Source organism: Mastigoproctus giganteus, chromosome 6 (assembly GCF_048544385.1).
Source record: "Mastigoproctus giganteus isolate SK-2022 chromosome 6, ASM4854438v1, whole genome shotgun sequence".
Lineage (NCBI taxonomy): Eukaryota > Metazoa > Arthropoda > Arachnida > Uropygi > Thelyphonidae > Mastigoproctus > Mastigoproctus giganteus.
In genome coordinates, this window is record NC_143580.1 from 19,559,055 (window position 1) to 19,571,744 (window position 12,690).

The following is a 12,690-nucleotide window of genomic DNA, read 5'->3' on the forward strand; positions in this document are numbered from 1 at the left end:
CATGAGGTTATAATAAAGAAACAGGGCACAAACTAGCACTTAATGATATAATAGAAAAGGTATCCATAAACAGATAGATGCTTGCTGGCAGCCATTATAATCCATGAGTTCCCTTTTCCATCTCATGAGCACTTCAGAATAGTGTGATGCCAAGATATTTTTTTGTATGTTAAGTTGTGGTACATAAAATCAAGGGTTTACTGTATTAATTTATTAATACATGCCAATGAAACTGTATACTAAGGAAATATAAAAAAAAGTGAGAAAAAAAAAATAAAGACAAAAAGAAAGAAAATTATAGAATTTAGCAATGAACAGCAAGGATTTAGGAAATATATATCATGCATAGATGCAATATTATAATAAAGCAGATAACAAAAAAAAAAAAAAAAAATCGTTAGATTATAATTTCATATAAATAGGTTTATGTGTTTCATAGAATTAACAAAAGCTTTTTATAGAGTAAAAATAAAAGATGAAATAAAATAATAAAATGAAATAAGAAAACTAGCCATTTTTATATGTAAACTATTACTGTTTGTTTCTTTGCCAAGAGTGAGGAAAAAAAAAAAAAAAAGTATGTTATTTAAGTCTGCTCCACATGGTGTAAAAAATACCATTCACTTTAGAGCAATTCATACAAAGCATTTTAATGTTGCATATAATACCAATTATTCAAATTGAATACACTTGAATTTCATATAATAGGGAGAAAAACAAAAGTCTTAATCCACATTAATACCATAATAAAAACAAGAGAATTACTGATATATGTACTGCAGTACCTATTCAAAAAAATAAAATAAAAAAGAAATAAAAACAGCTGCACACAGTCTTTGGAACAAATATTTTCAAAATTTTCAATTATACTACATTCAATTAAGTTATAATTCATAAAAATATATTTTTTGACCCTCAATTATAAGTTTATTTTAGTGATATTAAGCTTACCTTCCTAAGTCACTTGTTGCAGGGTTCAAAAGTAATAGTAAATTAGGAATGGAATACTGTGGCCGGATGATTTTTGGGTCCACATTTTGAGAGAGGCACAAGTGAACAATATTGGCATTGAGCTTGGCAACATTGTGCAAGAACTGTTGTTCTGTCAGTTCACGTGCACAGAAATCCCTGAAAGAATTAGCCTCTGCATTATTTTGAAATCTTTAAATTAAAACATGCAAGTACATAATTTTTGCAGATAAAAGTACCCCTACTATGAAGATTAAACTAAGACTTACAATCAAATACAATATATATAATAATATGCAGAAAGGCTATAATTAAAGTGCATTACTTAAAACTTGTTTACAAGTTTTAGTGATATTGAGCTTGCCTTCCTAAGTCACTTGTTGCTGGGTTCAAAAGTAACAGTAAATTAGGAATGTAATACCATGGCAAATACAAATACAGGCTGGCCGCAATTAACATGCTTAATTCATCCCGCGAGCACAACACACAAAACAGAAACACGTTAACTGAATATAATAATCAATAGGAAAAATTATAATTGGTCCGTGACCTTCAGAAATGTCCATTAAGAATTTTAAAAATACCTCTTAAATAACTTTTTAACTATATACCATGTAAAAGATAATGAAAATAATTATAGAATTAAAATATTTATTGCATAAAATACACAATAAACAAACAATTTGTTACAGAAATATTTGAACAGTGTTGGCTTTTTATTTCGCCAATCAATTTCCGATAGCCTGCAACAATCTTCTCTAGGCACTGGCGAAATAAATATTGCAGAGAACCTCAAATCTTGTTTGAGGTTTTCTGAGATATTGCATCTAGTTCTTTAACCGGTATCTCCTTTGCGGTAACATTTTCATCTGGCTCATTTAAAAATTCGAATTTTTTTTTTTTTTTTTTTTTGCATTTAAAAATTTAATTTTTAAATGCAAGTCAGCACATGACTTTATTAGTAGGAGATAAACAAGTAACATGTCTGCTTCCGATGGTTCATGGAACACACTGAGGCAGGCAAACGCTGTTTATTGCCCATCCAACGAGTGATAAATCTTTTTCAACTATCACATAAACAAGTAATATAAAAAAAAAAAAATTTTAAAGTCAATTCCTACTTAGGTCAACAACGAACTTTCGACTTCAAAAATTTATCAAAAAATTATTGATTTTCGCAAGAATTGAACTCGCATTCTTCACCTTCACGTGAAAAATACTGAAATCCTTGCATTTTACCGATTGAGCTACTGCCTGTTGATTTCAATTTTATTCCTAAATTTATATCCTGCTAAATATCTTATATAAGAGAAATTTTTTTCTCCCATATAAAACTAAAATTAATTAATGAATTAATATTTGAAAAAACTGTATTAACATCAAGTGCCATCCACTACAAGTTTAAAAAAATGTATTTGAACTTGAGTGGATGAATAAAAAGTATTTTATTAACGATTGAAAATTTGAACAAGATATATAAATATATATAGGGAGAGTGTGAACTAATAGTAGGAATTGAAAAAGATCGTGTTAATTGGAAATTTGCATCGTGTAAAGTGGTATAATTTTTTTCAAATAGCGGTAACTGAAAAACGCTTAAATCGAACTCGCACTATGCAAGGCATGGCTGTACATTTCACGATGGTTTGAATTTTTGAATGAGAGATATCCAAATTTGTTTCTGCAAAATGGAATTAGGTCTCCCTAATCCCCAAAACAAAAGTAGCATATATCACTGACAAAAGAATGTTAGTGATATATACTAGTGGTATATATGTGCAGAGGTGCAGAAATTTTCCTAGGAAAATTTCTAGCACCTCTGCTTGAGTCCAGCTGTCTCAGCTCCACTGAAGAATCTCAAATAAGTTCTTCACTAAAAGGAAAGGATGATAAAGTAAAATGAGTTTTGAGCAAATGGGTATTGTAAGTAATAGTATTAATTAAAGCAAATCAATGCAAAAAGCAAGTATTATTCAGGTTCAGGCAAAAAAAAGTCCTGCAATTTATGAAGGAACATGCTCCAATGTGAGATGGAGAATAGCTTTATAAACAATGCATTAAACATTAAAACAAAAAAATTCTAAAAAAATTTTAAAAATTCACTTGGCTTCTAAGTTATAGTTCACACAATGTCTCCATTTCTAATGATCAACCTGATACTGATCAAGGGGGAACAGTAAACAAGACAGAATTTATAATTTATAAATGTAAGGAATTAAATACTTATAAGTGATACTTACTGATAGCATAATTTCTTTGGCATATGAACATCTAAATAGAAAGCTGATACTGACATTAATTGAGCTGTATAGGTTAGGGCAGCACTAATACTGTATACAGGATTTCTTTGTCCTAATTCAGCTTGCGTGGCAGGGACAGAATCTTTATGTGCTGTAACTAGAGAACAAAAACAAGTTAGTCAATGTATGCAAAAAAAAAAAAAAAAAAAAAAAACACACTTCGGGTGCATTTGATTTTATTTCTTAAATTAATTGAATTTTTTATTTTTCTTTAAAGAATTGAAAAAGCAAAAACTAATTACCTTGTTAGCAATTAATTACAACTACTTAACTAATAATATATAAAAGTAACTGTTTTCACTTCTCTGCACATAAATACCTCATAATATTCACTCCATGTTTTCTAATATCGTGTAATCACAGCATGTGAAATGCATATAATTCAGGTTCTGTAATTTAATACATTAAGCAATTGTAATATGCAGTCAGTGCTTTTGTACTGCAGTTTATTTCTTCCTGGAGTTTAATAACAATTGAAATATAACACTTATTTAGCATTTCTGCTGTAATTAATATAATAAGCAAATAGGGACTATGTATATATAAAGTGCTTTAGCATCATAATATACAGCCATTTCTGAATAAACAGAAAATTTTAAGGCGGCATCGTTTTAGGTTATATCTCATATTGTGAATACCTTCACAATGAGTTACCATGATATTGCACTACTTCGAATAAGTAACGCTTCACTTAAGGAGAAGACTAATGTTACTTATTCTCAGATAGGTACCACCACCCAGACAGCACCGTTTCAGGGCTATTTGGTCCTTCTTCAGTGAGTGGGTAGGTACCCAAGTGATGCAATGATGGCAAAAACAGTTATGAAGTATAACTCCACAATATGAGAGATGCCTGATGGTGTGTGATGTATTTAGAGATATAACCTAAAACGATGCCGCCTTAATTTTCTGTTTATTCAGAAATGGCTGTGTATTATGATGCTAAAGCACTTTATATATACATAGTCCAAATTTGTTCGCAGCTTGAGGCTCTAGCCCTAAATGCGCCTTAGTCTAAATAAGCAAATAGTTAATAATTCATGATTTATGTATTTGGTACACTGGTAACAAGTAACAAAAAGCAATTATTTTTGTGCACAAACTAAAAACATTTCATTTCTGCACATCTGCCATATTGCCTATTCATTTCTACAATCAGCTCACGGAAATAAACATAATATTCTGTGCTTCAATTAAAATTGGTATATGGCAGAAGTTCCCAAACTTTTTCAGCTCACAGCACCCTTAGTGTCTCTAATTTTTTCACGGTGCCTCTAGGCCAAAAGAAATATCTAACAGCTCCGTTTATTAAGTAGTTAGGTCCAAACAACTAAATAAGTAATGTTGAATCTGTGAATTACCTCAAGCTAGTAGTTTGTGCGGTGTCCAATAGATGTCAAGTATTGCTGTGTTTCCCTCAAAAATTTAAAATATCCCGCGGCACACAGTTTGGGAACCGCTGGTATATATGGATTACCTATTATATATGAAGGAAAAAAAATAGTAATTACCAAATTCCTAATTTTTGGGTTTTAATGAATTTGGGATGACTCAACAATTCTTTCTAAAAGAGCTGGATATAAAATTTCATGAAAATCTGTCCAGTGCTTTAGCTACAATTACAGCATACGGATAGCCTATATGATTTTTATGAAAAAAAAAAATAATAATAAAATAAAATAATTATAACTGCTACATTTCTATTTGTCCAAATTTAATAAAATTTGGAATGGCTTGATAAATCTTCCTAAAAGACCCAAATATAAAATTACACAAAAATCTCTTCACTGGGAGTAATTATTACATGCAAATGGATGGATGGACAGCCACAGACACTTATGCATATATATACACACTCCCACCTAAAAGTTCAGAATCACAACATATGGCAATAGTTTATCAATTTTTTTTGATAACGTGGCCTCGACAATGCTCCCCGCATACACACTACTTGGACTCCCTCCAGTCACTATCTGGCAGAGTAGAGGTAGCAAGATTATACACTAGCTGATCCGGAAGCCTCCTAGAGAGTTACCAATAGGTTTGGTCCGGTGTACTAACTAGCGGGCAGCCTGTGAACACCGTTTTAGAGCTGTACCCTCGAAATGTAAGGAATATTGGATCTCGCCACGACGTTCATCATAACCTCAAAAGTCAATCATACTGCCTGATGGAAGAGATAGGGAAGGGTTGACCAGAACTTAGCTCTAGAGACTAAACATGGGTTCCACCAATTCAAGCCTCCAATAAGCAAAGTGGTCATATTGCACCTGTTGATGAGAGTCATCTACCACCTAGTAATACTGATTTTTCATCAAAATCTCATCCACGAGATTTTATCACTGCCTTGCACAGACATGTCATTCTGGCGATTAATTTTATGTCTCTTAACTAACATTATTCCAAGCAATATGCAAGGTTTCCCATAAATTTTGGGAAGATCAGCAGACTCCAATCACCAAATCAAGTGATTGGAGTGGCCACATCATAATTTGCAATACCCCCCCTCTTGTTGTTTAGTTGCTACAAAATCCCTGCACAGCTCCGAGTTATGCTTTGGGTCATTGTCTTATTGTAATATAAAAATTTCTTTCACAAAGTCCAGAGGATATTGCATTATGCTCAAAAATGTTTTTACAGTCTTCTTTTCTTAAAACTCCTTCAATTCTGACAATGTCACCAACTCCAGAAAAACCAAAGCAACCCCCAGATCATGATGGAACCACAACTGTGCTTGACTGTAGGCATTAAATAATGTGGCACCATTTTTTAACCAGTTGATTACCTCACATAAACTATGCTTGGATCCAAAAATTTCAAATTTGAATTCATCTGTCCACAGTATGTTTTTTCCACTTTTCAAATGTCCAATATTGATGGCTCTTAACCAAGCCAACTGATACATTCGAGTATCTGATTTTAATAAAGGTTTTCGGACCACTACATGACAATGAAATCCTGCTTGTTTAAGATGTACAGTGGAGGAAGACATGGGAGTTTCCCCTGTTCCTATTGAACTCAGCTGAGATTTCAGGTAGAGTAAGTTGTCGATTGCATTTAGAAATCAGTGTTATAGTCTTATCTTGTGCTTCCATTGTTGTTATACACAGTCGTCCTGATTGTGGTTTATCCTTTAAACTGCCAGTCTCTTTGAATTGTCGAATGGTAGTTTGTGCTCCTTTAAATGAAACGACCAGTTTTTTGCCAATACTTCTCATGAAATAATTTTCTTTATATAGAGTTATAACAGTACTTTTTTTTTTTCCAATACTCAGTTCCTTATTTCTTGCCATTTATCACCTTTGATTCGAGGGTTGGCATTTGAGGTGAGCGGACATGCTTCGTTCAGGGCTCCTCAGTTAAGTGGATTCGATTACTGTTGATTATTGAATATTTTAAATATTAAAATAATCTTATTAAATAATTATTAAATATTTGATATTAAAATATTTAATAATTATTTATTAAAATATTTGATTTATTTAGTATATCGGTGGATTATTTTGTTATAGGTTGTCCTGTAACAGTTTGATTTTTATAATATTATAGATATAATTTTTTAAAGTTAATTTTCATTGATATTTAGCTAATTTTATAATGGTAATTAAGAGATCTGCCTTAAACACGTCATAGGGTATCGTGACTCACACGGAAATATCCGATGGCAATTTACAGGTGAGTCATGATTTAATCCGTTGTGGAACCTGTAGAATGTTTTCCAAGGTCGACCAGGTGACTAATCATAGCTCACCCAGGGATTCTTTTCTTTGTGATCAATGTAAGGAGTGCACCGATCTTAAATTACAATTTGGTGCACTGATGGAATATTTTGAGTCACTGAAAAAAACGGGTGCTTGTCCTCGAGAATAATGCATCTGGGAGCTTGTCAGGGACTCAAGACTCCAGCAATTTACCAAGTGATGCACTCCCAATTCGGGCCTCAAAACAGAAAAACCAAGTGCAAACTACTCTGGTTCAAAAGGACTTTTTCTATTAGGAGACTCTACTGTCAATGAAACGGGGAATATTTTTTGTAATAAGAATAGGTGGAGTAGAACCAGAGTATGTCTGCCAGGAGCAACTATTAATGATGTCACCAACAGATTGTTAGATTTTAAGGGGGATAAAGAGAATATTATTATTCATGTGGGGACTAATGACATTAAACGTACACGATCTGACAATTTGTTGGAAAAATACAGGACCATGCTGAGGAAATGCCACGAGCTAGGCCACAATGTCTGTGTCTGCAATTCTGCCCAGACAGGATAGGAGGGATTATATGTTAAAGCCTTGTGGATTAACTCAAGACTTGAAGGACTCTGAAAAGCTTTTGGAGGGAAATTTCTGTCAGCATGGCCCACACTTGTAGGTAGAAGGAATTTGTTTTGTAGAGACGGGATATACTTAAACAAAGGTTGTGCAAAGGTTTTTGCCAGTATTATTGAGGATACCTTAAAGATTCAGGGAAACTGCTAGTTAGGGGATGTGTGGGTAATACTGACATGTGTTTATCTGATAATTTTGGTCAAAGTAACTCTTGCACATACCTCAAGAGTTCTTATCTGTTACCCCCAACTGGACATATTATTTAGATGTTCTGGGGGCAGAAACGTTTCAAGTGGGTGGTAGCTAATGCTAGGGAAGAGAGCCTAAAAACTTCAAGGGTTGTGTTAGGGTTGTTAAATATACAAGAACAGTAAGTCTTATTTGGTTATATAGTAAAGTTAGAAGTGTCATCAATAAAATGAGCGAATTCAAACTGCTGGTTAAAACAAGTAACGCAGACATAATAGGGCTTACGGAGACATGGTGCCACCCGGAAATAGGAGATGATGAGTTTCAGTATGGCTTGTATAATGTATTTAAGAAGGATAGGGTAGTAGAAAGGATGGTGGGGTAATGCTTCTTATCAGAAGCAGCCTAAGTGCGACGATAGCTTTCCCGGATTCAGACGTTTCACATGCTAGTATAGAATCTGTAAGGTGTAAGATAGTTGGAAACAAAGGTATAATGCGAGTAGGAGTAATCTACAGACCAGGTGATTGTGAAGATTATGACGAAAGCCTCTACATGCAAATAGAATGGGCAAGTAAGCATCAATGTCTTATTATGGGTGATCTCAATTTGCCTCTAATTGATTGGAGTAAACGGGAAGGAAACTCGACATGGGGAACAAAATTTTTAAATCAGCTAGATGACTGTTATTTGTATCAACATGTCAGGGAAAGTACTAGAGAAAAGAATATCCTAGATCTCATCATCACCCATGAATCAGATGACATAACAGGGCTGACAGTAGAGGAACCAGTAGCAGGAAGTGATCAGAGTTCTACGGTGGATGATGAAGAGAGGTAGCAGTAGTAAAAGGCAAAGGAATGGGTTATAATTTCAGAAAAGGAAATTACGATACCTTAAGGTGCTAACATGGCCTCTATTAACTGGGTAAATATCGCTCAGAGAACGAATACAATTGAACTGTGGTATGCTTTTAAAACATTAATCACAGACACCTTGAATGCATATTTACCATTAAAAATATACTCTGAGGAGAGTTCCAAGTTGGATGAATAGTGAAGTTGCCACATTACTTGAGCCGAAAAAGGTGGCATGGAAAAGTTACAAAGCAATAAGTACTGAAGCCTATAACAGCTACAAGATGATCTGTAATAGAGCCACAGAAAAGGTTCGAAAGACATAAGCAGTTTATGAGAAATCGCTAGCAAACAGAGCAAAGAGGGGGGGGGGGGGGAGGATAAGGAATTCTTCACATATATAAATGCTAAGAAGAGCAGGACAAACTAGATCGGACCTTTACGTAAGGGAAAGATAGTATTAAATACACCAGCTACCACTGCAGATGAACTCAGTTATTTTGCATTGATATTTACAGATGAAAAACCTCTTGTGGCAATGGGAAATTGTGGGAGCGAATTTGAAAAATATGTAATTAATGATATTGAAATTTCAAAGATTATTTAATGAAAAAACTTTCGAGCCTACGGGCCAGTAAGGCTCCTGGAGTTGATGGAATATACCCTATAATCTTAAGGGAGGTGGCAAGTGAGTGCATTGAACCATTGAGGCTAATTATGCGAGCATCACTAGTCTCTGGAGAGATTCCATTGGATTGGAAAAGTGCCAATGTATCTCCCATACACTTCTAAGAGTGAAGTGGAAAATTATCGACCTGTCAGTCTGACTTCAGTGGTAGGGAAAAATCACAGAGGCAATGATCAAGGGTGGAATTCAGGATCATTTGGATAGAACTGAAATTCTCAAGGATACTCAGCATGGTGAGTTTACTGGAATAAGTTGCCTACATGGGTGGTAGAGGCAGACAGTTTGGGGAAATTCAAAGGACATCTGGACTTCGGGTGAGGGAAACACATAGGATGATAGGTTTAATTTCCTTTTCTTTTATTAATAATTAATTAGTTTTTTTTATATATATAGTTTTTTTTTTTTGGCTGGTGCATCATAAGCCATAGGCTTTCTTGCACCATGCGGCCATTACTAATACTAATGCTTTTTAAACATTAAATATTTCTGACAGTGGATTCCGGTTATTTGGGCCACTGGTTAATCGAGGCAGCTGTTTATTTGGGGCAAATCTTAAAAAACAGAACCAATCGAGAAAATAGCCAGGGTTTACTTCACTTAATTGGGACAACATGCTGTTTAATTAGGGCAGGAGACCGATTGTCTCCAACCGTATTCATGTGGTTCGGTCAGATTTCTGAAGGTCACAACCATAAAACAATTAGCAGTCACCTGTTTATTGGGCTTTTCTGTTAGTGTAATCTATCATAACCGGATAGTAAACTCAATCTGATTGAATTTGCGATAATACAGACAGCTGGAATTCTGCAGATTTTTATGGTGAAATGTGTTTACACTTCCATGGAATCTTCAATCATATAAAAAAATAAATTTTCAGAATCTTCTCTTCATTCCTATTTTTAAAGCTTCATAACTTGTTACTCCATTCTCACTTACATGATTTGATTGTACAGTGAACCAATTGTAAAGCAGGGGTTCATTGTATTTTTAACTATTTATGTGAAACTTCGGATAACTGGGGCAGCCGCTTAATCGGGCCAAAATGCACTAGCCCGATGTGTCCCAAATAACTGGAATCGACTGCATTATGTTTCAATTTTTTAAATGATTTTTACCACAAATGTCATTACTGATTCTTCTCATTCTTTTAGTCCTGAAACTTTGACTAGGGCTGCTACTTCAACTGCCAGAAAAATTAAAATACTAAATGTCGGGACTGTCTTACTTTCAGATCTTTCCATTGTCCATGCACTTACTTTCCTGCGAGAAGAAATTGAAACTTACCTATTAAACAACAATAGTAAGGTCACAAAAACTGCCATCAAAGCTATTCTTCATTCTTGGAGCAGCCTTGAATTAGTTGTGAATGGCTTGATTACAGAAAATAAGATGAAAATTAAGTTGCAGCAGATAAGTGATGATGACTCAAACAATGCCCACGCCTCTCTCATATGCTTCTGTGCCAAAATCTTCAACTTCTACAGAATTAGTTGATACTTCTTTGAACATAGTTTCTCCTGAAAACTTCTGAGGCTACTGCACAATCCCTTGCAAAAATTTCAACTAACCAAACAGTCAGTCTGCAATCCGCTAATGTTAAAACTACTTCAACCAGAAAAACCGCATTTATTACTCCTAAAGGCATCTGAGAGTTCTATTCTTACTACGAGCACTGATCTTAAAGAATGTGTAGTCAAACCTTAAAGCAAGACTTTAAAGAAGTCAAAGTTAAAGCTCTCCGTCTCATTAAAAACAAAGGCATAATTTTAGAAACTAATTCCTGTAAAGATTTGGATACAATCTCTTCCTCAAAAATCCTGTCTGATGTTGGAATCACCCCTGAGATACATAATAAATTGAATCTAACCTTATTGGTATACAATATTGATAATGATTTAACCAAAGAGGAAATACTTGATGATTTCTACTTCAAAAATCTGAAAGAATTTGATTTCACACGTGAAGAAATCTCACAAGAGAACACTTTCCGATTTAAAATTAGCTCCAAAATCAAAGAACACTTCTAATTGGATGTTTGATTTTACCCCACATATTTTTTCAGCTATTTCTACTTTAGACAGGTCATTTATTGGGTGGACCTCTCACCTTTCATTGTGACAAAGTGCTATTGTTGTCTTGCTTTCGGACACACTTCAAGTACGTGTAAACAAGAAAGACCTTATTGTGGACATTGTGGCAAACAAGGCCATATCTTTGCTGAGTGCCCCAGCAAGGATCAACTGCCTATCTGCATTAATTGCAAGAGGCACAAACATGATGCTAATCATTCGGTCAGAGATACCAACTCATCCAGTTCCTAAGGTAGCCATCGTAATATTTAATAAAAATGTTGACGTTTTACTCTTGTCCTGTTTAACATCACAGCATGCCATTTGCATTCAAGTCTTGAGCCCTAATCACTCTACTTATGTTATCTCAATGTATTGCCCTCCGTCATCTGACATGATTCCTCACTTACACTATATCGATTCTGTATTCAGTTTATTAGGCCCTATTCCTCTGTTAATTTTACTTGACTCAAACTCAAAGTCTGCATTGTGGCATAGTTCTTTCACAGATGGTCGGGGATTACTCCTTGAGGATACTATCTTCTCCCATCAACTTACTCTTGAATCAACCAAACCTGTCATGTACCTTTTCTAATTCCCTGGGTGAATTAAACAGACATTTCTCTGGCCACAGCCCATATTGCTCCTTATATTACTGACTGGCACGTAGAAACTGACCTAACAACAAGTGAACATAGCTCTATCATCTTCCTGCTGGGATCAACTCTTCGTAATCTCATACGTTACTCTCTTAGAAACATAAAACAGGATTGTTTTAATCGTTCCGTTCTCTCTGACTTGCCTGAAGACAACCTAGAAAATTAATTCTCTTACCACTGAACAACTAGCACTGCAGATTCAAAATATTATCATTACTGTAATTCAGAAATCCACGCATAAAAAGAAGCTAAAAGCTAACTGCACACACCTTGGTGGAATAACGAACTTTCTTCTACTTGGAAACTTGTACATAAAGCCAGAAGAAATTTTCAGCACAAACAGCGTACTTGGCCTCAAGAAAATGTCAACAAATTACATGAAGAATACAAAACTCTCAAAAGAAATATGTAAAATTGATTTATATATATGAATCAGAGCTGAAATACTCAATATGTTCTACGTTGATAATAATATTAGTAAATTAATAAGAGGAGTTTACCTCAATATAGTACGTGGAACACTTCCGTATGATACCCTCCAGAAATTAAAACGGAAAAAACGAAAAAAATCGACAACTTACCGGTACATTAAAGTAAAATATAAATAATTAAAGTAAAATATAAATAATT

The 12,690-nt window shown here is 34.3% G+C and overlaps 1 protein-coding gene across 1 annotated transcript in view; it reads right to left on the bottom strand.

Annotated features, from left to right (window-relative positions):
- Atg14 (autophagy related protein 14) overlaps nucleotides 1-12,690 on the bottom strand; it is a 109,480-nt gene that overhangs the window by 10,751 nt on the left and 86,039 nt on the right. Inside the window, exons 7-8 of the mRNA XM_090375781.1 lie at nucleotides 3,210-3,366; nucleotides 952-1,128 (exon numbers count right to left, since the gene is read on the bottom strand). Coding sequence (XP_090231907.1) covers nucleotides 952-1,128; nucleotides 3,210-3,366 — 334 coding nt within the window. The remainder of the gene's footprint in view (nucleotides 1-951; nucleotides 1,129-3,209; nucleotides 3,367-12,690) is intronic.